The following is a 27554-nucleotide window of genomic DNA, read 5'->3' on the forward strand; positions in this document are numbered from 1 at the left end:
GTAAAATATATTTTAAGCACAAATTAAAATTAGTATTCATTTTTCTCATATCTAGCAACCAAAAAAGCCCTCATTAGACATAATTATAGCTTCCTTTTCAATGTGTTATCTTGAACATTAACCCAGAAAATATCTTTAAAAGTGCTCCGCAGGTATCACTTCCTCTTAAGGAACCACAGAGGGACATAATGTAACAAAATACTCTAATCTAAAGGACTATTTCAAGCAAAAATAATTAGAGCACTTCTTTACATCACCAATGTAAGAAGTTTTGGAAGAGAATAGTATATATTATAATAATTAAAATCATAAATACATTTCACTTTTCATGCAAGATTGTTTAAAATATAAACAAAATGTAATTGTGAATCACTGAAAATACAGTCTTTGCCCCCAGAGTTTACAGTCAAAAAAGAAAGAAAGAAAGAAAGAAAGAAAGAAAGAAAGAAAGAAAGAAAGAAAGAAAGAAAGAAAGGAAGGAGGGGAGGAAGGGAGGGGAAAGGAAGAAAGAAGGAATGAATGAAGGGAGGGAGGGAGGGAGGGGAAAGGAAGAAGGAATGAAGGGAGGGAGGAAGGAAGGAAGGAAGGAAGGAAGGAAGGAAGGAGGGAAGAATGAACATGAGAAGCATAGTAGAGTTCTATCAAATATTTCATTTTATAAGGAGAATCTAAAGAGGAAGGATTCTGGTGTGCACACACATGAAACGGCTCAAGATCTAAATGATACGACTCAAAATTACTAACCACTAAGTATGAGAATTAAGAGGCTACTCTTACACAAGCAACAAACTTTTACTGAAGATTTTAAAACACAATATAATTTTCTGTGTGTTAAAACTATTTAAAAAAAACAGAAATAGAGTCTAGTTTTCTAGTCTCTGCATTAACTAACACCAGGATCATGGAATATTTGTATTAGGAAAGAGAAAAAATGGTTTTGCTCGTGCTTCCTTAACCTATGGTTTACTCAGGGTTAGGATGGGTATCTTCAGTTTTGAGGCTTTTTAGTCAAACCAAGCAAAAATTATGACTTAAAAACCCTCAAGGCTGTATCATCAGTAAGCCAAGCACATATAATACCATAGAAAACATGTATAATTTATTGGACTTAAAAATCAACACAAATCAGTTTTAGGCACTTGTTGAGTACAGACTATGGGAATTTTCTACCAAAGAACACAATATCTAGCAAGCAAGACCATAAGATTCAAACTTTAGTTTTTAGAACAATACACAAGGGCTAGACATTCAATAAGAAATACTGCATAATTAATCCAACTGTATCCTGTTACAATTTCTTCACAATCCCACACACGATTTTAGGATTTAATAGAAGCAGTCACTTTTTAGCATCCAAGGTTTTTAAATTCTTTCTTTCCTTTACTCCACCATTCTGTTCTTAAAATTATCGTACATTCTTTGAGGGAGCATGATATAGAAGTTTTATTTTTTGTATAAGTGGAACTTTAAAAAAGTATTGTCTATATTATGTCTGCATCTATAGTGTCAATACATGGTGATTGATAATTTTGATGTTTTTTAAAGTCCATTTCAACACGTTTGTTTTGTAAAGATAGGCTTCTCATTACTAATTCCTTTAGACAGCTAATGTTTATCTTTGTTCTTTAAGTAAACATGAGGGAAAAAAATGGAATGTGGTCTACAGTCTTAAGGATGTGGGGATGTCTTCAGGTTAAACACTACATATGAATTTGGTCTGGCGTCTTTTATTCCTCAAAACGTAACTCATTTTTGGTAATGGGAAGATAATACACATATAACTTAATCCCTTTCAAGTCTAACTAGTAGCTCAAGGAGCTGGCAGTCTAGGTAGTTCTCTTATCTTTCTGAATCTACCTTTCAGTGTGAGAAGCTAAAATTAAGAAGTATTAAAATGTTAAATAGAGTGTAATTTAAAGGACTCTACTGCTGGTATGTATTTATGTGCTGTGCACACAGCAAGCCAGTATTGTGATGTACTCAACAACTCTGATAATACTCTCTAATGAGCAAAGTGCAAATCAATGAATCAAGCCAGTGGAGGATAGCAAAGAACCAGAGAACCAACTTAGAAACTAGTAGTTTGGAGAACAGTGGATATGGGTAAAGTTTAGAATATCTCCAGGACCAAGATAACATATCTTCGTTGATGGGCAATGAAGATACCGGAGAGCAGGGGATGGCTGAGCTATGGGAAAGCCAATCCTAAAGCAAGAAGTTCCAGATTATATTTGGACAGTGGGAGGGTTCAAAGTTAAGTCATGCAAAACCTTGTCTCTACCCAGCCTTGAAAGATGGATTGATTCCAGGAAACGACTGGGTAACTGAGAGAAGATGACTCCAGAGTCCACAGATAATCTGGGATGTGCTACTACCCCCTATATACAAAGTAGAACACACTACAGATATATTCCCAAAAATGCCTGCAGAGAAAACTAGAAAGCTGTCTACAGTTTTTCTATGTGCACTAATATAAACAAATTTTGAGGTTGTCTGTACTGTATGTGGTTGCTGTAGTCACAGCAAGAGATGTAAAGTGCCTCTGAGAGGGGACAACAGAATCCCATTTCTAGATATCTTAATACTATACACTCAGAAAAGAAAAGAACATCTCAGGGACTTCCGGCCCTTCCTCAGTGCCCTGCACTTCTCTGTGATCTCACTGTCACTACCTACTAGGCACTTCTTGAAGGCCAGAAAACAGTAACTCTTTTCTATTCCATGCCACGCTTCTAAAATCACTTTATCTGCATTAAAAATGCCAGACAGCAGTGCTGAAGCACTTTTTTATTCTTAAGGCAAAATGTCATATTCCCTACCCACTTTCCCCTGCCTCCCAAACTACCTGCCTTCAATGTATTCTTTGCCCATCCATGAGGGCCAAAGAAGATAGAACTGAAAAATTTCAAACAAGAATCCTTATTAGACTGTGTAAGATATACTTCCTAAATGCAATATGACAAAATTAAACACATTTAAATGTGTATAGCAATATGGTTACTTTTACCAAGATATCAAGAGAAGTTACATAACTTTCAAAATTAGTATCAAACATAGGATATTTAAATACAGCCACATGTACAGAGGTATGAGGCTTCGTTCTTTTCAAAGCTGAGCATAATAACCCTAAATAAAATGTTTGTTTACACCCAAAAGTAGCATATTAAAAAACCAAAAGCATTGCCCTTTGCTTAATTCCACTTAAAAACTACATATAAATCATCAATATGACTATTCATGAGGCTGTCCATGTTATTTGGAAGTAATACTGTTACAATAATTTTGATGTATTTTCGTACACAAATTAAAAAAATTTTTTCCCATTGTAATTTTGGTTTTATGCACAAGTATAAAGGTACCACCTTTTTTCTAATGCTTGGCCTGGAGGGTAGAATATAACAAAAAAAGCATGTTTCATAAATGTGGTAAAAGATTTCATGCATTCTCATGATGCCATGTCAATTACTAAACCAACTGTAACAATGTAGTACATGCTTTAAACATCCAATTAAGAATAAATTTTGAAAAAAAAAAGAATAAATTTTGGCTAACACCTTGATGACAAGGGAATGTGCTGGTATACTGTTGAACTGATGTGGCAGCAATTCAAGGGACTAAACCATGGTTATTCAAATTAAAAGACAAAAAGGATAAAAGATGTGGATTTGCTGGGCTACTTTACAGAATATTTGTCTCTGATGACACTGCAACATCAACAAAATAGATTTGGGTTTTTAATATACAAGCAATTTCTTACAGTGATTTGAAAAAGTATGAGGACATATGAACAAATAAAGCTTAGTAATTTAGGATTTACTTTTGTAAAAGCAAGTTGACAAATATTATAATGTTATACTTGCATTTTGAACATTATAATATAAATATAAAACACAAAACATCTAATTTTAAACGCTGATTTCCCATGCCTGACTTGGATTTATATAACAAGCATTTTATATTTTATAGAAAGGAACTTTCAAAGTTTTGTCAATACTTATAGTATGTACTATTATTTCTCATCAAAATCTTTGAAATCGAAAAGGTTGGTATTAAAAGTAGTTGTTTTTTTTTTTCTTGAATATTCTAAAACATGCCAGTTTGGGATTAGTCACCAGATTTTCAGGGCATGAAAGATATACCAACAGAGTACCCAAGAATATGTTTTAACACATTTAGGATAAGTTTGTTTACATTTATAACAGAAATACCTTAGATTTTCAGATGCTGGAAAAAAAAAAAAAAAACCTAGCAAACATAAAAGGTTTTGGGGCCAAGTTACTTCTTAGTAAAAATAATACATTATGTTGATCAATATTTAAACCAAATTCTTAAAAACATTAAAAAGGATTCGTATTTTGTAATTGTCAAACAATGCATTCATGTGGTTTAAGATGATAGAGGAAAACTTACAGACACAAAAAAAACCCCTCAAACTATCCCAACTCCTAAGTTAAGAAATAAGAAACTTTCAAATTAAGAGATTATCTTTGTTGCTTAGAAAATATGCTTTACTTTTCATCTTAAATTGACTTTTAAATGCCTGACATATAATTTAATATCTAAGAAGACTAGCTAAATTATTTGATAATATTTATAGTGTGATACTTCTTCTCTGGGTAGACATATTTCATGCAACAGTTTCCAATTAATGCTGAAAAAAATCACTTGGTAATTTTAATCACAATTAATGATTAACTGAAAATAGATTAACAATTTACTCAGTAAATTTAGATGACATAAGGTCCAGTAAAGGGAGCAATCTGGTGACTGCTCAATGTGCAATTCTGCCCATTAGTAATACTAAGTCAAGAATATGACAGATATTTCACTCAGCTGGACTACATGTTTCCATGTATGTGATTTGGTCAACAAAAAATTAGGTACACAATGTCAAGCTTTTTCCTTTCTTTTTTTTTCTTTCTTTTTTAACAGCAGCTCAATGATTTGGGGGTTGGTTAGTATGATATGGAGAACATAGGGGAAGTACAAAATGGCACTTACCACCAATGCCAGTACTCATCTCATTATGGTTATAACTAAGGATATTATTAATTTTTGTGTTATTTCCTTTTTTTAAGAACATAAATCAAAGCCATTAACTCGAATTTGAGGTATAAACACAATACCTACACAACCCTATGCAAAATACTTTTGATAATAAAGCTCTTAAAGTTAAAAATATCCTCCTCTCCCTTTGTACTTACCACAGGCTACACAATGTCCTGAGAGGATTCTTTATGAGAAAAATGTCCATCACAGCTTTAAGACCTTGCTTTGGAAGGAACTAATGAGAAAGCAGATGGAAAGGTGAGACTTCATCTTTGTTTTCAAACAAGTGGTCTTAATTTTTCTTCTTATAGAAAAAGTTTAACTGTTTAAATCAGTTTATTATAAATATATCTAAACCATTAATTTTTGCAGCTTTCAGGTAAAGTCCAGCACTTCATTTATACAAAGTCTATGAGAATAGGTCAGTAGAGATCATCTAATCTTAAGTCGTGACATCATCCATTCAAGTCCTTGGCATAATCTATAAAGAAAATAAAATATCTTGATTAACTAAGATATTTTAGCTATGAACTAAAAAGCTATGAACAGCAAACTAAAAGAAGATATCATTTTTCATCTACTTAAACAACAAAGATTAAAAAATCAGTAGTATTCAATGTTGGTGCTATTGTGGTGAAGCCATACTTTCACAGAGTATATCCATATATTTTTGGTTCTGTTATGTCTCTAGTGCCTAGAATACTGCCTGACACATACAAGGAGCTCAATAATTACACAGTGAATGCCCACAGAAAGTAATTTAGCAAGAAGTATCAAAAATGTTTAAAATATCGGGGCTTCCCTGGTGGCGCAGTGGTTGAGAGTCCGCCTGCCGATGCAGGGGAAACGGGTTCGTGCCCCGGTCTGGGAAGATCCCACATGCCGCGGAGCGGCTGGGCCCGTGAGCCATGGCCGCTGGGCCTGTGCGTCCGGAGCCTGTGCTCCGCAACGGGGGAGGCCACAACAGTGAGAGGCCCACATACCGCAAAAAAAAAAAAAAAAAAAAAAAAAAAAATGTTTAAAATATCAATACTCTACCCCTTTTTCTACTTTTAGAAATGTATCCTAAAAAATAATCAGAGATAAAGACAGGTTTATGTATTTCGACTGTTCATGAAAGCATTCTTAATAGGAAAAAGTAAAATTTAAATGTCTGGCAATAGAGGAAAAATTTAACAAATTATGGAACATTCATATGATGAAATATTAAAAACTTCCTTTCAAAGACTATTTTACAATATGATAAAATGCGCATGATATAGGGGCTTATCTGGTGGCGCAGTGGTTAAGAACTCGCCTGCCAATGCAGGGGACACGGGTTCGAGCCCTGGTCTGGGAAGATCCCACATGCTGCAGAGCAACTAAGCCCGTGTGCCACAACTACTGAGCCTGCGCTCTAAAGCCTGCAAGCCACAACTTCTGAAGCCTGCACACCTAGAGCCCGTGTTCCTCAACGAGAAGCCACCGCAATGAGGAGCTCATACACAATGAATAGCCCCTGCTCGCCACAACTAGAGAAAGCCCGCACGCCGCCAACAAAAACCCGGCTCAGCCAAAAATAAATAAGTAAAATAAATAAATTTATTTAAAAAAATGCTCATGATATAAATGAAGTAGAAATGACAGGATATTAAATATATGGTAGAGTTGTTAAAACAAAGTATGCACACAATATTTATGTTACATCTATATATTTTAAAAATCTGAAGGAAATAAAATCTCATATCACTAACACCAGTTACCACTGAACAATGGGTAATTGAGCATAATCCAAAATACAGAAAGAGATATTCATTGTAGTAAAAGAATCTAAATGTTTAGTAAGAGAGAAATGGCTGTACATATAATTTTATAAGGAAATGAAGGACTGTTAAGAAGCATTAACCATTATCTACAAGGAGCTTTTATAGATATGAGAAACTGTGCTACTATATTAATATTTAAAAAGCCAGAACTCAGATTTTTGTATAGCAGTCTAACAATGTAAAAGATGATAGAAATAGAAGGGAAAAAAGGGCAATGAGGTAAATAAATGGTTGTTTTGGTGTTGGTCCATACTTCTCTGCTATTACTCGATTCCTTACTTTTAAACTACTCATAGGAAATGATATAAAATAATAAGAATAATAGGTGAGTAAATTATTTAATTCCAAACTGTTAAAGGTATAGTAGTTACTTAACAGCAAAGTAGAAACTGCGCTAAGCACTTAATATCCATTATCTTCATTAATCTTCACAACACTAAGACCAGAACCCTTCCCAGAGGGAAGCCCAGGCTGATAGGTTAGCAAATGGCAGAGATGGGAGTCAAAATGTCACCAATACTAAAACCAAGATTTTAGACCAAGGTGGTCAGACTGCACAGGGAAACAACAGTACCCCTCAAACCAAACATTTCCATTTGCCAACTGCTGCAAATGGAAGTCTACATAAACCCCAAATTGAAAAGATACCATCATCTGTTGATGTCCCCTTCTAAAAATAAAACTGCCAGAGTTCACATGTTTCCTAACTAATGATATATTTTCCACACAATTACTCAAAGTATATAAGTTAAATCTTTTATCAATCCTAGATGATTTGTCTTTGCTGTCAAATTTAGTATTATAATCAGTGCTTTCACCTAAAGACCTTTGATAGACAAAGATAATATATAAAGATATACCTGTATCTATATATGCATCTTGACATGCATTAAACTATTCAACAAAGAAATATGTAAAAGATATTTTTACTTAAATAAGTATGTGGACAATTGGTATTGTCTGATTTTTTTTTTTTTTAATGAACAGATTTGCTTCTTTGAGGATCTAATTATGCTTTTCCAAATATCTGTAATCAGGTAACAGTGGCTTCTATTACCCTAAGATTCAGCTTCAACTCCAATTTAATTCTTTTTTTTTTTGGTGGTACGCAGGCCTCTCACTGTTGTGGCCTCTCCCGTTGCGGAGTACAGGCTACAGACGCGCAGGCTCAGTGGCCATGGCTCACGGGCCCAGCCGCTCCGCGGCATGTGGGATCTTCCCGGACCGGGGCACAAACCCACGTCCCCTGCATCGGCAGGTGGACTCTCAACCACTGCGCCACCAGGGAAGCCCCCCAATTTAATTCTTTTTTTTCTCTGCTTTTAAATATATACATGAAGGCTTCTAAATAAAGGTCTTAAATTTGGGGTTGAGGTTCTTCAGGTGTCAGAAAAGGGCAGAAGCTTGTGGCAAAGATACATGAGTTTACCTGAAGTGGCAGAAATTCCCTTCCTTTTAAGACCACAGTGACGAGTAAACCAAATATTGAATTACTGACACTATCTATCTATGCCACGTATAGATTATTTTATGTTATATATCTTACATATAACAATGCTAACAACCACTGCCTTCTTGAAATCCTTTCATCTCTGGGCATTAGACATGGGCAAAATTCTACTGCAGGCACCCCCTCACGCCACACTCTCTCCAATTCTAACTCTTTTATTTTTTTTAAGTGCAGCAACTCCCTCTTGACAGCACTGATGGCATATCCGCACACTAGTCCCACATGCAAATCTTCTTCTATTTCAGCTTCTTTATGCATAAAATGTGAATTAAAAACAACTGGTCTACCTGATTGTTAGGAATAAATGAAACAGTCTATAGAGAGCAGTAAAGGCAAGGATACACTCAGCAAGTGTTAGTTCCTTTCTTAGACTGTAAGTCGCACCACCAGTGCAGGAACTATCTCCTGACTTCTCCAGACTCATGACAAGCCCATTTCTCAGAACTCCTACAGCAACTCTATCATCCATATGCTCACATGCATTAGTTCAGTATGTTTATGTGTATTCTGTGTACGCTGTGTTTAATTCTTTATAGAACCAAGCTAAAATCTCTCTCACTGTAGACATGGACTATGTCTTACATCTCTCCCTTACAAAGTTCTGTACATGGTAACCTTAAATATTTGATTTTAAAAAGAAATACATGTTTCAAAGTTAAGTACATGCTATTCATGAAGAAGACATCTTACCCCTCGCCAGTAAGAGCGCAGCATGCCTGGACATGCCACTGGTGATCTTTAATAGAAGTTAGTTTCAAAAACTGGGAGATTTCTGCTACAGTCATGCATTCTTTAACATCTTGTTTATTAGCAAAGATCAGCAATCCAGCTTTCCTTAGGTCCTATAAAAGCAAACAAAACTGTAAGGGCCAGTTCATTTTTTTCATACATTTTCCAATTTAATTAACAGATTATATTTGATAAACTTTGTAGCCTAGAATTTCTCAACTACTTGACATAAAAGTATCTCATAGCTCTTATGACGGAAAGTAAACATCAAACTGAACACATTTAAATAAATCAGTCTATACTTGTATGGATTTACATATTTCTTACATTCCTAGATTACATTTTTATGGTCCTAAGTGCTAAATTTAACAGTCACATCTTCCAATTTAATACATATCTAACTAACCCTTTCCCCAACCCAAAACTAGGCTTCTATGGCTACTAAGAACTACTCTTTAGCATGGGACTCAAGAGCTTTTCAAAATTCTACCCCACTCTACACTTTAGGTATAGGTATCTATACCTAAAGTTACAACCTTCTTCCCAGTTTATTTAGGAAATAAACTAACTCATTATATACAATATACGCCTTAGGCCTTAGGACTTTTCTCAATTGGAAGGTGCTAACCTAAACCAATCTTATTCATCTTCTGAGATCTAGCTCTTCTATCTTCGTCCATGAAGATGTGTTAGATTTGAATATTTGATAGGGCCTTCTTAGACTACCATTAAACTTATCAAATTTCCCAATTCTACCACTTCTATGCTTTGACTCTGAGGCAAGTTCTTTAACTTTTCTGAATCTGTTCCTCATAACTAACATTTATTGAGTATCTAATCTGAGCAAGTCACCCATGATACTAACCATTTCCCAAATAAAATCTCTTTAATCCTCACAAGACTGCTACAAGATAGGCTTTACTATTCCCATTTTACAGATGAGGAAACTAAGACTCAGATGTAAGTAACTCATACAGAGTCACATAACTACTCAATAATAGAGCCAGATTTGAGCTGAGATCTTCCTACTATAGCTGTTGCCCCTCATCTGTAAAATGCTGAGACCACCACCTACCTCCTGGGGATGTAGTTTGAATGAACAAATTACTACATTTAAAGCACTCAGTTCAGTACCTGGGTTTGGTGACAGTTCAACAAATGTTAGTTCACTTATTGCTCTGCAAATGAGGATTAGCTTTACCCTTGTGCATGCCCCCAAATGACTGATGTAACACTCTACTCACAAAGCAGACCAAAGGTTCTATGTCCCCTTTTGCTGTACTCTACCTCTCCCTCTCTCAACCATTTTTACAGCCGGGAGCTTCCTTGATAATCTATGGAAAGTTATGAACCTTTCCCTCATAAAAAATGTATATATGTTTATGCCAAAAAAAGTTTATGTATGATTTTAGGGTGTTAATAGATATCCTAAAGTCCATTCGTGGATCCTGGACTAAGAAACTATGATAGATGCACTCAACAAGTGGATTAAACTCTCATAAAATTCTGCCTATATATTTTAAGAGATATTGAGAAAACTAAGGTTTTGGTGCTATGTCTGCAAGTTTTCCCAGCTGTGTTGAATGCCACCTTCTTCTTAGGGATCTTAGTGGAATATTTTGGTTTCAATCATATGTATGTGTGTTTGAAGCAAGAAAGTGTTCAGTAGGTTTAAATTGACATTGCTCCACATTATTTTACTCTTGTTAGAACAGAGTTTCGATGACTTCTTTGATTCTTTCTGATGCAAATAAAAAATATAAGTAGTAAATTTCTTATTTGGTTAAAAGGAGTTCTGCAATATGCTTTATATAACAAAGGAGGCTGACTTAGTTACAGTGCCCTCTGCAGGATGGCAACTACACCACTACAGATAAGGACAGTTACCTGAATAGCTTGGTCAGAATGGGATACTCTAGAACATTAAGTTTTAAGAGCTCCTATTCAATTTGTTTCACCTATAGTTCAGTTCATCTGTCTATTTATATAAGGCAAAAATTTGAAGGGAAGAACTATAACCAGCGCACATATACATTATCAAGTATATGGATATTTTTTCTCTTATCCTAATCAGAACATGGAACAGTTATCAATAGTTGATATATGGCTGAATCATTGAGTAGATGGACTTTCCATGGGATTTAATTCCTATCTTCCTATCGTCTAGGTTTCACTATCTCTTGCCAGTGTGTGTTGAAATCTTTTATATAGGTCAGGATTGCTGACGCTGGCATGTTCAGAGAACACACTTTAGAAATATCTGACAACAGAAATACTTGGCACAAGTTAGGACACATAGTTTATGCTGTTTTATTTACAAGTAACCTATCTTCATCACTTTTAGTAACAAAATTATTTGGAGAAGGCTCTGGACTGAAAATTGGAAAACATAAGAAATAAAGTCATTTACTAAAAGGTCTAAAAAAAAGAAAAGAAAAAAAATCCATATTGAATGTACTTTTTCTAGATTTCACAAGCTCAAATTTTTTTATTTAGGGTTCTTGATTTTTTTTAAGCTATATTACCCACTTTTAAATATTTAGGAAGAGAGGAAAGAAAATCTTCCTTTACTTTTTATTAAATAACCTCACAACCAATTATGCATTATGATAATAGTAGAAAAGAGATACATTGGGTTAAGGCTGTTCAACTTGACTTAACAAGAGGTCAAAGTACAAGGTAAACAGCGGTGATCTTTCGTACATCACCCATTTTAAACACTTTGAAAAACTTCTGCTACATACTTCTGCTACATATCAACTTCTGTTCTTCAGAGTCTAAAAATATTTTTTAGTTTAGTCAAGAAAATGAATAACAGCACACGCAAGGCATACTGATTTAGCATCTTCTATATGCCATATGTAGTTGTCAGTTTGTTTCGCAAAGCTTCCTTTGTGAAGATAATTCCTAGAAGTTGAGTCATTCTGAATAAAATTCATCTATCCTTTTGTCTTTGGAACTTTTTAAAAATTCATGAGCTTCAAAGTTTTATGCTTCATTTAAGATGAAGCTTTCAGAAATGTATTTAAATGTTTTATAGCTTTGTATTTAGTAATACATAGAAAGAATCATTATTGATGATGATAATACGACTCTGTTGGTTTTTGTGGTATGCAAGAAACATCTGACTAACCCATGCCAAAATTTGTTTTTCACACATTCTCATCCTTGATCCGGATGTCCCTCTCCAGAACTCTGTCTATTTGGCTCTTCCTGACCCTATTAAGTGGCTTACTCTAGCTCCCAAGTTCATCTGTAATTCCCTTCTTCTCTGGTAATCTCATCCCTTCTCCTTTCACTTTCCAGCTAGGCCCTATTTCTGGCTTTTATTTATTTTTCCTAGCAAAGAGCCTGAATGATGTGAATACCTAAATTCAAGTCCCATAAACTACTGGGCCTCAGCGTACTAATCCATAACAGATGAGGTTAATTGATCTATCCAAGTTAATGACCCAACTTATAAAATTCAATGACTTTGTTTGAGCCCTACTATTGGGCTTTTTATAATACTGATCCTCCTACATACTGGCCAATTAGAGTAAGAATCAAATAGGGAGGCTACCTGTTTACAGAGTAAAAAATATAGTCAAGAGACAAATACATTTTGTGTCTTATTTTTCTTTTTCTAAAGTCTTCATAAACCAACAATAAAATAACCCTTTGGTATAAAATGAAGAATGATACATTCTTGTAATATGCAAAGGGGAAATTTTAAAAAATCCTTAGCCCCCTGCCTCTTTTATTGCTTACTGTTTCTCAAACTAGAACTGAAAGCTGTTAAATACATGTACAAAGGCAAGATGTGTTTTTTTTTAAAAAACCCCAAAGGGTTTAGCACAACTGCTATAATCAGTCCAAAACAGGGGAAGGTGCATCTTGGTAGGTATGATCACCACAAGCAAAACAGAAACTTCAGTTTACGTAACCACTTTACTAAGTTTCCTTACGTCTGAAACATACCAAAATTCTTAATGAAAATCTCAAAAGCAAATCATTGAATCAATATTAAAATTAATATAAAACTTCATTACAAAGACATCCCAGTTTTCTTAAGGTTTATTAAAATTCCACTGAATATTAACTTTTCTATTTCCACCTTTGAGTTGAGAAAGTAACATCTGCAATAAAAGGCATACAAAAATAATCAATTGCCACTACAGTCAGCCCTCCTTATCCGTGGGTTCTGCATTCACAGATTCAACCAACCTCAGACTGAAAATATTCAGGAAAAAAAAGTTCCAGAATGTTCAAAAAAGCAAAACTTGAATTTGCTGCACGTTTTCATAGCATTTACATTGTATTAGGTATTATAAGTAATCTAGAGATGATTTAAAGTATACCGGACGATGCGCATACCGGTTATATGCAAATACTACGCCATTTTATACAAGGGACTTGGACATCCTCAGATTTTGGTATCCTTGGGCATCCTAGAACCAAAACTCTGCTGATAGAGAGATATGACTGTATTATAAATATTATATGATTTTATAGTTACTATTATCATTACTGACTATATTATTCAGTTTATGTAATTTTCAAATTATGCTACCAGTAATATTTCTCAAGGACTAAAAAAATGTGGCTAGTTATAACAGTTTTGTTCAGTTAAAGAAACAATATCAGAGACCTATGAGCAACAAATTTAAATATTAGTCAGATAACTGAGTTACAATCAAGACTCGCTGTGTGACCCTGACACTGTAAAATCTCATTTCTAATGATAATCGTCTGTATAATTAATCTATTTAAAATGCAAAATGAAAGTCAACTTAGGTCTTTTTGGCCAGGAAAACTTCTAGACCAAATTTATCTAAGATAAACGGAATTAAAATACTACAACTGACTCCTCAATCTTTCTGCTGCTTCCAGATACGCTTCCAAGTTGGGAAGTGTCAAAATTATAAAGCAGGCATGGCCAGCAGATAAAGAATGTTTTTAAAAATTTGAAATAGTATGCTCATGAGAAAGTAGAAAGTACAAAGGTGACAGAAATATCCCACCCCCATACATCTAATGCCAGAATCCTACTTACCTCATGGGCTAACATTTTATAGAGTTCTTCTCTAGTTACAGAAATCCTTTCTCTGTCTGTACTGTCCACAACAACTATTACAAACTAAAATTCCAAAAAAAAAAATCATTAGTGATTACATAATTTGATATTTGTAAAATTTATCAAGTGTTTATTTGATTTACAGGCTAACAGCTATCAAGAAGTTAGAACCTTATGGTATGGTATTACTGGAAAACCAGAGACACCCACTATACATTGTGAAGCCTAAAGGTCTGATCCTTAATTCAAACATATTTACTAATTTTTAAGAGAAAGTAAAAGACAATATGATGTTATCATTCTTTTAGAATACTCTACTAATATTCTAACCAATATGTCTGTTTTCTAAATTAATATCTTGAATGTTAATGGGCCTATTTGCACCATAAGTCAGTAAGACAAAAATATGATCCTAAATTTAAGTTACTTCCAGACAGACATTATTTATTAATGTCAATTTAAAAATCTAAAAGAGGGCTTCCCCGGTGGCACAGTGGTTGGGAATCCGCCTGCCAATGCAGGGGACATGGGTTCCAGCCCTGGTCCGGGAAGATCCCACATGCCCTGGAGCAACTAAGCCCAGGCGCCACAACTACCGAGCCTGTGCTCTAGAGCCCACCAGCCACAACTACTGAGCCTACGTGCCACAACTACTGAAGCCCGCGCGCCTAGAGCCCGTGCTCCACAACAAGAGAAGCCACGACAGTGAGAAGCCCATGCACCGCAACGAAGAGTAGCCCCCGCTCGCCGCAACTAGCGTAAGTCCAAGCACAGCAACGACTAGAGAAAGCCCGCGCACAGCAATGAAGACACAACACAGCCAGATATAAAAACAAATAAATTAATTAATTAAAAAAATCTAAAAGGGCATGCATATGAGAATAAAGTAATGTGACAGTTAAAGAAATCAATTTTTAAAAAATCAACAAATTGAAAGAATAAATCTATATCAAAAACCATGCTCTCTTCCTTATATAAGTGGCACAACTCTTTCCTGAACTGACGATGAGACCAGATGCAATCAAAGACTGGAAAGGAGCTGTGCAGGGCTGAGCTACAGCGTGCCTCTTCTTCAATTCCATGAACACCAAAAGGCACCAAGGAAACAGGAGCAAATATAGTTGCTTTATGATGGCATTTGTTATGCCCAAGTTAATTCTGACTGCCTATTATTAGTATGTGCTATTTATTGTTTAGAACTAGCTTTTCATTTCCAAATAAACCTCAGTAATTTTCAGGATCTTTTCTATTCTTCAGATTTCATCAACCATAATGCAGAAGGATAACAGAACTGCTACTTTCCCTCTTCTCTCACTTGAGACCTTACTGATACGTGGTTTTATCACTATAATACCTGTTCTACTCCAAGTCTTCTTAACAAGGCTATTAATTTTCAAGGTGTTGCCATGAACTTGATACCTGCAGCATTTTATATAGGAATACTAATTATATATACTCCTCCTTCTCCAAAAGACATAATTAAATGCTTAATGGAGTGTTAGGGGATCAAGTCATTAGAGACACTTAATAGTGTCTTACTGACATAATATTCATCTGTATATACATTTGGAGATTTATTAACTTATAATCAGCACTACAAAAACAACTGTCACAGCCTTTCATCTTATAAGGTCTATACAGTGAAGCTCTCAAACGTCAGAAATTTTCTCTTGGCAAATAATATGTAAATAAAACACATGGTTATGTCTAAATTGCTTTATAATCAAAAGAAAAAGAATTCTTTAATGTGCAGTTGTATTGCATAAAAGAAAACACATAGTAAAATTCTGGCCAAGAATTCAAACCATCAGAGCCCTCTCATCTAACTAGGATTTCCTCTACGCAGACACAAATAAATAGTAAGAGAGAAATGGAATTACAAACTGTGAAATGGAATTCTTTATTAAAACAAGTACATAAGGCAAGCTCTAGGAACAATATAAAATCAGACTAATCAATCACCAATTCTCCCTACAGAGGTTCAATGAGAATGGATATACATAACAATGACCCTGACCCTGAAAGAGGGAATCAAAGATTCCACTATGTTTAAACTCTACTTATATTAACATACTGTGATATTTCAAAAAGATGAGCTATAAGAGTTCATATCTGGAAGGTGTTTCCCAGGCATTATATTCATAGAAGACTTAGTATATTAAGAAACATACCTCTGTGTTAGTATAGTAAGTGTTCCACGAAGAACGAAGAGATTCTTGGCCACCAATATCCCACATTAGAAAACGTGTATTATTAATCACTATCTCTTCTACATTACTTCCTATTGTTGGGGACGTATGTACAACTTCATTCATAGAACTGGGAAAAAAAAGTTCAAATATATTACAGTTAGCAAGGAAGCTAGATTGTTTGAACATTTTTCAATTAAGGGATAAGTCAGCATGACCTCTTTTTATATTTTGTACCCAAATGTCCCCTTTCCACTAGCTCATAAGAGTGAATGAAGGGTTTAAACAGAGGTGGAGCTAGGTAGTGGACTATCTGGAACACTCTAGATTCATTCCAGGGAACTATAGAAACAAATATTTCTCTACTCTCCACAAGCAAAACAACTGAACAACATGCTCAATGTCATATAAATTTCTAGCTCTCTAGAAAAGAAACAGTTGCTTATATTTGGCTCCTGGTTCATGGCCAACCTGCCTTCTTACAGAGTAACTTGGATTCCATATAATTTTTTATTGTTTCCATTAATAAAATATCACTCAGGCTGAAAAACTATAAACAATAAAATAAAAAATTTTAAGTAGTTAGTACTTACAATTGGTAAAGGATGGTAGTTTTTCCCGCATTATCCAGCCCAACAATGATAACTTTGTGTTCTGAAAAAAAGAAAAACACCAGTGATTTATTAATCAAAAACAAAAATTAAAAATTTTCCTATTTCACCCATTCTTTCCAGCTATGGTATAATTCAATACATGGCACTTTATACCTTCTTGTAACTCGAAAGAACATCAGAGCAAGACCAGAAGTACGCCATTGGTCTAACCTCCTTATCCCCCTCATTCTACATAGAGAACTCTCATCTCTCTGAAGGAAGCCAGAAGCACTACATTCTTTCCACTCTATGGAAGCCTACTCTCAGTAAAGTATCCCAAATGTAATCACAACAATTTATGGATGACTTGAGGTGTAAATGTTTCACACTGGAAACTTAAGTTCTTAAGTTTAACTAACTAAACTTAACTAAGTCACTTAAGCTCTAAATGTGAATTTTAGGCCTTAACTGGGTATATATAGGTGAGATGGGATGAATGGGAAGGGAAAAAAAGGGCAGCCTTTTAAAGCTGCTGGCAGAAGGCAACTGTAAGCTATCTGAGTACATTTGAACCATAGGGTCTTTCTAACCAAATTTAAGGACCTATAGCTATGGTGGCAGCAGCTTCCTCTTCCCTTGGCTTCTCCTTTTTTTTTTTTTTTTTTTTTTTTTCAGTACGCGGGCCTCTCACTGTTGTGGCCTCTCCCGTTGCGGAGCACAGGCTCCAGACGCGCAGGCCCAGCAGCCATGGCTCATGGGTCCAGCCGCTCCGCGGCATGTGAGATCCTCCCGGACCGGGGCACGAACCCGTGTCCCCTGCATCGGCAGGCGGACTCTCAACCACTGCGCCACCAGGGAAGCTTCCCTTGGCTTCTAAAGCATCACTTTTCCCAAGTTTTCTTCCTCTGTCTCTTGATGTTTATTTTTTTCCCACTGACTCCTCTTCCTTGGGTCTTCCTTCAAACATTCATGTTTCCCAGAGTTCTCTTTTTACACTCCTTTCACATTTTAACAAGGCATCTTGGGGCCTATCTATTGCCGCGCTGTCTAAAAACTATTCTGAAAGACAGCAGTGTGTGGAGAAAGCTAATCTCCAAAGATGGCCTCTGGATATTCATGCCCCTATATGGTTCCCCCCTTAAATCCTGGCTGGTCCTATGACTTGCTTTTAACCACAAGAATGCAGAAGTGACGCTGTATGACTTCCACACCTAGATTATCACACACCTTGCAGCTGCTTCCTGGTTCTAGGAAAACTCCCCCTGGGGTAAGCCAGACACCATGTAACAAGTCCGACTACCCCAAGACTGCTATGCATGAGTGAGGAAGCTCAGGCTAATCACGTGAACTGATCTTGTGGAGAGAGACACACAGTTGCCCCCAGCTGTTCTAGCCATTCCAGCTGAGACGCCAGACACACAAATAGAGAAGCCACCTTGGATATGCAGCCAGGTGGAGCTGGAGATGACTCCAGTTCTAGCTGCCATCCAAATGTAATCAAATGAGCCCCAAGCCAGAACTTCCTAACTGAGCTCAGTGAACTCACAGAACCACGAGAGACGGTAATAAATTATTCCTCTAAGTCATAAAATTTATGATTGGCTTGTTACACAGTAATAGATAACAGAAGCAAGATGGAAAAATACATGTGGTTATGTGACCCTGAGCAAATGACTTATTTCTCTAACTCTTAGCTTCGTCACTGTAAAACAGGGACAACACTACCTCTCTTTCAGGGTTATGTCATGATTAAGATAGCACATGGGGTGTGCCTACCACCAAGAAAGACAATTCCTAATCCATGTTCCCAAATGTTTCCTAAACTCCAGTCTACCTAGTGGATAGACACAGTGCCACTCAACATAACCAAAAACCCAATATTCAAACCTGTTCCTAATTCTATCTTACTTAACTTGCTTAATGGTATTACCATTAATTCAGATGCCTTTGGAGTCCCTCAACCCGAGCATCTAATTTGTCACCAAGTTCTATTCTACCTCAAAAATATATCCCGAACCTGTCTCCTCCCACTGTCCTAGTTGTAGTCCTCCTCATCTCTTACTGTACCTAAGCAGACTATCTCCAGTCCATCTTCCTATTGTTTCTAGAGTAATCTTTCTAGAAACAATAAAGCTGATAATGCCACTCTCTTATTTAAATGATGGCTCTCCAGTTTGACAGGAAAACATGGTACAAGCTCTCAGCCTTGTAAATAAAGCCAGTCCCAAATGAATAGGCTTCAGCTTTATTATCCCTCACCACTACCGCCAGGTATCTAAGCTGGAGTTCAAGCTGTTCTCCCTATATAAGCTGCCACGTATGTTCACGGCAAACATTTCTCTACGTCTACTCATGGTTTTTTTACCTGTGCTGGAATTACCCTCTCCAATTCTCCATTTAAAGAATTCCTACTAATCTTTAAGGTTTAGCTTCCCAAGAAAAATCACTTTCTCCTGCTCTTCTGCCACACCTCCAATACAGCACTTATAATAATTTACATGTACACTCACTAATCTTCTCAGCTTAATGAGGCACCCTTCAAGTATATAGATCACATGCTAATCATCTTCATATTCCTAGTAACTACAACTTTTTCTGGTACAAGGTAGGTACTCAGTAAATGCTGAATTAATATTCATTCTATAAATAATAAATGCTAAGGATTATAACACCTAAGAGTAAGGAGATCTTTAAGAAAAAGCTTTTGCAGTCAGGTGGTAGATGTTTTCCAAATAGTTGACATTTACCATAAAGGGGAATTCCTAATGCTACATAGGTACCTCCTGTTATACAAAAATACGAAGATCAAGTAAATAGAAAATTTTAATACAATCCATTTTATCCAATCACTTATTTCTTTGAAGAAAGAGCAGGCAGCTTAGAACCACCAGGGTCCTAAACTGACATCACCATGCTCCCCCCACTCAGGTTCTTACAAGTCATTTTAAAAATGCAGGCCCAGTCTATCATCTTTAGAGGTGACTAGGAGGAAGGAACTAAGAAAATGAAACTACCTGACAAGTGCAGTTTCTGCCTAAGGAGAAGTATGTAGGGTGACTGAATTAAAATCAGAAGATTACTTGGGGAGCATGGAATCCCATCAAAGGGAGTGTTAAACACTGTGGTGACTGACAAATCCATCTTCACAGGAGGGCCATATCTGCATCAGGGCCAGATTACTGAGTCCCTGGAGCAGGGTGCCTTTTTACCTGGGAAGTTTTTCAACGGCATGGCAATTTTGCCTGACTCTATATTTTTCTATGTCCCCAAATTAGGCATTCCCCTTTTGATGACAGATATCTTCTTCAGTTCTAGTAATACAAGCAACGTAAACATTTTAATATAAGCAGAATTCATATTGGGCTACACTCTGACTGCTGACTTGGATGAAAGTTTTTTTAGTTTCTCACTTGAATACCAATTTTTAATAATATAATTCTTAAAACGTCAACCTATTTTTAAGTTTCAGGAACATCATTTTGTAAACCCCTATGTATTAGCTGCAGGACTAAATTTAGATAGACTTGCCAGTATTCAGGAAGAAAATACAATTACTCTGACCAATGAGAGAAATGATACTCTAAAAACAGTACAAAATAGGGGCAAAAGCAAACAATACAAATTTAGGCAAGGAATATATATAGTTATGATAAATAACTATAGACTGACTAAAAAATGCATCTGTGCCTATGAATTATACACACAGAGATCACAAATACAAGAGCACTGTCATAAATACAAGAGCACTGTGTTTAAGGTTAAACACTTACTCTAACCATGCTACCGTTTTTCAAAATATTTTGCTACTTTTCTCTTGCCATTGCTTTCAGAGCCTGAGATACACTGTTTTGAACACTCCCAATGGTGTTCTGAAGATGAATTTGATTTTAAAGGGGGAGAGGAGCCACGTGGTATCATCTCAGTCATAAGGTAAAAGGCAGCTAAGACGAATGTTACCTTTTTGTTGTTAAATGAGGTGTGATTCCTAAATGATATGATTTTTAAATGTGTCTCTAAAGAAATTCTAAAAGGAGTTTCAAAAGGTATTTTGAGTAATAGTAGCATGTATCAGCAGAAAAACTATCTGGCTTCCTTTGCTTTTAAGGTGAAAATCCTATCTGGTTTTGTTTTTTAAAGTGGTCTGCTTAATTTAGCCATGCCCCATTGGACTTATTTCTTGATTTCAAACACAGTACTCTTCTACCACTTCTGTGAGGAAGGACTAACTAGGCAAAAAAAAAAAAACCAACAACTAAAGAAAGATTCTGTATCATACTTGACCACAAGATGAACATGATAAGGTGAAACTACTGTGAACAAACCATTGTGTGATAAACACACATACACTGAGATAAAGCAGATGGCAGAAGAGGCTCACAACCGGATTCCAGCTTCTCCTAACACAAGTTAGTTGCCAGCTGAGGACAGGATGGAGGAAACAGTTTCAAGACACACCTTTTACAGCCACTGAATGAATGAATGAACTAGAGAATCAATAAGCTGAAATTAGATAACATAACCTGTGGTAGATAAAGATGTGAAGTCTGGTTAAGTCTTTCTTCACTAGTACCTAGAAATAAAGGAAGCACACTGGGGAGAGAAGGTTTGGTGGACAATACAGGGCCAGAATTCATGTCTGGCATGGTAGAGAGTAAACAGGAGAAAAGAGTGTCAGAGATGTTGATAGGGGTAGTAAAGAAGCAACTCAAACCACTGTCCGTACTGGAAACAACCTCCCTCTTCTGTCTATTTAATTTTACAAACACAATGAATTCCTGTCACCTACAAATGCATAAATATGCAAACATTCCTCCAAACTCTTAAGACAGAAAGCAGATTTCTAAAGTCAATCAAGTGAATGCAAGCTAACATATTTGAACTCAAGAGGGGTTTTTTTAGTGGTTAAAATATTTTAAAAAGAAAAGAGGAAGAAAGAGTCTCACATCAAATATGTGCAGAACCTAGAAAATCTCCAAGGAGCCACATGTTCTGTGGAACAGTCTGAGATCTCTTTGGAGGGCATTCCAATGAGGCCATGATCCAGAGGTCCTTCACCTCTTCACCCCACCTAAACTCCTACAAGCCACATTCAATACCAACTTATATCTACTCCCTCCTAAGACTTGTCTCTATTTGAATATTTGTGTGTTTTTACAATAAAGCACCAATGGCTATATAACAGCTTCCTAAGTCTAAGGCATAGCACATGGGTCACAGTGAGAACTATAAAATTAAGACATAATTGTGCAATGGGCTCAAAGATAAAGGTGCTGACTCAATGGTGAAGAGCCAGTTTATCCCCAACAATAGTGTTAAGTTATTCACACTTTCTAATACTAAATCAACTTCCTTTGACTATCCTTAGGTTCTTTCACCACCCCAACCTGTGTCTCTCATTACCAGAACAATGTTCTATGAAAAACACAAATTTGTAGCTAAAAACTGTTATAATGCACTTTAAAACAAACATTCCATAGAATATATAATATGTATACAAAGAGATGTTATTATGGGAAAATGTAATAAAACTTTTGGTTATACCAACTCTTTGATGCATGTGATTCATGACAAGTTTACTGCTTAGTATGGCTCTTCTAGAATATCTATGCCATAGCATTCTTGCAGTTTCTCAGATAAGCCAAAACAACTATACACTGTCACAGTGCCTGGATGGAATTTTGAGTTATCACTTAGGCTTTAGTTTCCCAATCAATACTTTACTGTTTTGTCATGAAAATGCTTGTTTCCCTTCTTCACTTCCTTTTGATATACGCAGGCAGCCTACCAGTTCTGTTTACTGCCAGGTTCTAAGAGTCTATATATATATATATATATATCCTACCAGCTACCAGTCAGTAAATTAAGCAAAAAGAAATGTCACTGTCATCCTGGAGGGCTTCTATCTCTGTGAATCATACCAAAGCCAGAAAACAAAATACTACAAATACTAAGGCAGATAAACTGAGAGTCCTCCTGATTCTTCATTCTCACCTCATATCCAAACTATTACTAAGCCCCGTGGGTTCTGTCTCACATGGAGCAAAAAATCCATTTCTGTCAGGTTTATTACAGTTCTCTCAGGCCTTAACACAGAGCCCAGAATAAAGCTTGTGCTTAATAAACTATGAATGAATAAATAAATCAGATTTGGAAGACATAAAAGTTAGAAGGGAGATAACTGATCAAGTCTCTACATACTAAAAATTCAATTTGCAAAATCTAAAAGTATCATCAATAAAAAAGTTTGAAAATAAACTTGCGATTTATAGCAATGGTAGTGAAGTTTCAGGGGGAAAAAACTTTGCTGAATGAAAAGCAACAATTATACAGGGCAAAAGTAGAGATCCAATTAGGAAACATAAACCACATAGCAATTTGAACTTTCAAAGTTTAATTTAAAGAAAATAACTACTACAGAGGATTGGAGTAATGAGGGATTGGCTAACAAGAAGTAACTCTAAAGATTAAAGGAATGACAAATACACGGAGCATTCGTTACCTCTAGGGCTGAGAACTTCCCCCAATTCCCCAGGACTGAGATGCAGACCTTGCTGAGGGCCGGGCCAGAGCTCACTGAATGTCAGAGAAGTACCTAAGCAAACTTGCCAGTGGATCTTTCTGGAAATCCTCCCTCTAGGATGCTGGGGAAAACTGTTCATCGAGAGGGCCTCCATTCTGAGACCAATGGAAGTGGGTGCTAGAAGAAGCTGCTGCTGACCACTACACAATCCAAGAGCCAGCCACTGGAGATGTCCACACTGCATGAGCAGGACAGAGCCTGCTGAGCAGCACGCCATATCCAGGAAGAAAAACACTCTCCTCCTTCAGGGTCCCTCCAATGCCGTCTACCGACAGAGCCTAACACTGTGCCAAAGGGCAAGAGAAAAATACTTAAAGGACCCAGTTCTGTATCTACAGAGCATGCAAAAAGGGTGAATTTGGAGCTAAAATTTTTAATAGCAGGCACAGTTCACCCCTTTGGCTACTCGGCTTCTATATGTACTCTTCTACACTTCTGAATTCCCACACAATGAAAAAAACAACAGAAGCAGAGGTGGCTTTCCCAGCACCAGGTCTTGCAGCACAGGGAGCTTGTCCAGAACTCATTCACAACGTATCATTCCTTTTCTAAGAACCAATCAGAAGAATGAAACAAGGCTATCCATGAGGAAACTTCACTTCTTTCATAGTTCATAGTTAGTGTCTGAAAGTTCTTCCTTTTATCTAACACGAATCCTTCTTATACAAAGGAAGTTTTGTTTTGTTTTGTTTCAAGAGCACTAACTCAGGCACTAGACTATCTTGGTTAAAATCTCTATCTAAAAGGTCTATCACTTTTAATTGTAGTGCCTGAAGCAAGGTACCTAATGTTTCTTTGCCCCTTTAAAACGGGGGAGAATATCTGCCTCACAGGGTTGTGGTTAAGAGTAAATCAATTAAGTGAAGACTAAATCAACTGCATGAAACATGTAGAACCTAACCTTGCATGTCAGTATTAACTGCTATTATTTTATCTATAAAGATGAAGTTAGCTTATTTTCTGTCTCCCCACATAAAGGCAGGGGGTCTTGTTTGTTTTGTTCCTTGTCTATCCCCACCATCTAGAACAGTCCCCCAGCACAAAATAGGTGGACTGTAGAAACTTAAAAATGATATATACAACAGCATCTAGGACAAAGTTTGTACCCTACTGATTTAAATATCACCTAAACGGAACCTCTGGTTTTTCAAGTTTGAGCAATATGCAATTAGGTTTCACTGTGTACTCACATTTTAAGCTTAAACTGAAAAAGGTGTTTTAAATGGAGCTCAAAAAAATAAATAAATAAATAAGAGAGAGAGAGAGAGAGAGAGAGATATGTTACACAATTTGTTTCATCAGCATAGCAAATTCTGTAATCCCCCGAAACTTCCTTCCAACAGTTTATGTGAAAAGAACACAGGACTGTGTTCTGTATCTTCTGAAGGTAAAATAAAGCATCCAAGATATATCTAACACACATATACATATCCAGTTTAATACAGAACTAAAAAGACCAACAAGTACCTGACATTAGATTTAATGCTGAATATTTTTTAAAGTGACCCTTTTGATAAGACAACCACATCATTTAACAGGAGAGAAATAGTTTATTCACATTTTCACAATGTTGACATCTAAATTTTTAGAACTTAACTTCATTAATTTCTCTTACTATTAATTCCCAACACTGAAATAAATGTCCAGTCAAAAATTACCACAAAACACAGGTAATAAGAACACTACTCAGCGATTGCTAGTGGTAACAAAGCACACATCATTATTTACTACTGACAAGTAGCTGTTGGCAAAGTTCTAATTCATTCTTAAGTTACAGAGACAAATAGTTTTATCATTGACTCAAAATAGAAAGTGGAAATACCTAATTTTTCTTGCAGGACTAGAGCTCAATTAACAAGCAAAGCCTTTCTAAATTTCACATCAGAGTTGAAATACTAGCTCTGCTAAAAATAATACAAAATTATGGATTTAAAAACTAGAATAGATCTTATCTACTATAAGCACCACCAGTATTACAGCAATGTTAAGTTTCAATTCTTAAGACCTACAGATTAAGTTTTCAGGATTTGTGGGCTCCACAGTCACACAGTCAAGATCCCTGCTGTTCTAGGTGAGACCTGGGCCCAGAGAGGTTAAGTGACTGGCTCCCACTCACCCTTCTCTCAACAGAAACAGCTAGCCAGAGACAGTGTAGATTAGAACCGGCTTTCTCCAGTTTATGAAAATTCTCCATATCATTTGAAAATCATTTGAAATACTGCTCTTCCATTCACTATCATGTGATCGACACTATCATCTTTATATTTTTAAAAGATACACTAGAGATCGATCACAAGTTCCAGTTCTGCTCCCTCTCCATTGCCTTCTTACAGCAGCAGCTGGATAACGAAGGAGGCGGGGATGCTTGTACATAATACATGCCACCATTCATTTAAGTCTTTACTGGAAAACTTTGGGCTGTGACACCACCACCAGTTTACACAAGAGAAAAACACAAACTAAGTTACTGACAGCCAGGATGATGAATCCTTAACTACTTGAGTTAAAAAGAAACAAAAGTACACCAGTAACTATAGTGTATCTTAATGACTTTGGAATCTTTTTGTTAAAATTGTATCTTCTTTCCCCAGTTTTACACTTATTTTGTAACAAATTTCAATAAATCTGATATGCATTTCAAGGCAATGTTTGAATTTAGATAAACTTAAGCATCTCTTTATAATACACTCCATACCTGGTAACTTAGTCGTTACCTACAGTTAACAAATGTTTCATATGATATGATTTTTAAGTGCTTTCGGTGAAACACTTTACCATATTTTAATCCAGCCCCCCAAAACCTCTAAATAAGCAACACGAGTAGGAAACTGACCTTAAGCTTAACCTTAAACACAGATGTCAATACGGCAAAAGGAGAGAGGACCATCACTACTCAGGATGCAGAAGAATCTCCCCAAAGCGGGGAAGGACGGGGTGGAGGTGGAGGGCAGGCTCATAAACCTGAATGTACTGGTCAAGCCAAGAGCGATTCCTCAGGTTTTACCGCATTCTGCAATCCTCGGGTGCTCAGTGGTGCGGCTGGGGCCACAACCTGTAACCTTCATCCCAGAGAACCCCAGCATTTCTCAGTGGCGTGCAAACCCAACTGCTGAAGAAAAAGGACTGAAACGTGGACCAAGCGGGGCCACTCAGGGGCGTCGGACGTAAGGCAAGAAACCCTCTCCACTCCCAATCGAAATCGGAGCAATGGGTGTATTTGAGGCTTGGATTTCTTAGGAAGCTCTCCTAAGACAAAGGGCTGCGAGTCGGGAGTTTCCCGAGCTGGGAGTGGGAGCGAACAGCCCCAAGGCCCGCAGCCGCAGCAGCCCGCACCCAGCGCAGAGAGCGCGCGCCACCGCGCCGCCCACACTCCGGAAGTATTCGGAGACCCCCACCCACCCGGCCAGGGCTGACGCTCTCCCTAACCCGTACGCGCTCGGCCCGAGCCCCTCACCCTGGTGATTGAACAGTCTCCATATCCTGGTGAAGAGAATTCCCATTCTCGGGCAGCGGACCCCCCTCCAGCCACCCCGGCCGCCTGGCCTCCCCCGGCTCAGGCTCAAGGGGAGGAGAGAGACGCGCCGGAGCCTCCGTCTCTGCCGCTGCTGCTCCCGCGCTGGCCGTCGGCCCGCTTCCTAGGAACCGGAGGGAGGCCGAAGCCCAGGACGCCCTGCCGTGCGCGAGGACTCGCCGCTGCCGCCGCGGCTCCCGCCTGACTCGCGGACATCGCCGCCGCGTTGTCTGCGGCGAGCCTCGCGGGCCACCGTCCTCCCCCAGCTCCTCTGAGGCAGCTGAGGCGGCGACGACCGGGCGGGCGGGGGAGGCGAGGGGCGGGACGGAGGCCACGGGAAGGCGCAGGCGCGCGGCCGGAGGGGCGGGGTCTGGGAAAGGGTGCCGGCCTGGCCCTAGCTTCTGTGCGGAGCCGGACGACCTTCAGGCGGCGGGGCTGAGCCACGAGATCCAGGAAATGCGGGCTGCAGGTTGGGGCAGGTGGCTCTGGGCTGCTTGCGTTGGCGTCCCCGCCGAGTTTTGTTTTTTTTTCT

General features: G+C 37.3%; 1 protein-coding gene across 1 annotated transcript; it reads right to left on the bottom strand.

The window, feature by feature from the left end:
- Positions 1-4860: 4860 nt before the first annotated feature.
- Positions 4861-27089, bottom strand: ARL5A (ARF like GTPase 5A). Its single transcript, XM_079709845.1, has 6 exons — positions 26966-27089; positions 16932-16992; positions 16321-16468; positions 14129-14212; positions 9055-9206; positions 4861-5530 (listed from the first exon to the last, which is right to left on the bottom strand). The coding sequence occupies exons 1-6, from the start codon at positions 27009-27011 to the stop codon at positions 5482-5484; spliced, it is 540 nt and encodes a 179-aa protein (XP_079565971.1). The 5' UTR covers positions 27012-27089; the 3' UTR covers positions 4861-5481.
- Positions 27090-27554: the final 465 nt, after the last annotated feature.

The sequence above is a fragment of the Hyperoodon ampullatus genome, assembly GCF_949752795.1.
Source record: "Hyperoodon ampullatus genome assembly, chromosome: 8".
Lineage (NCBI taxonomy): Eukaryota > Metazoa > Chordata > Mammalia > Artiodactyla > Ziphiidae > Hyperoodon > Hyperoodon ampullatus.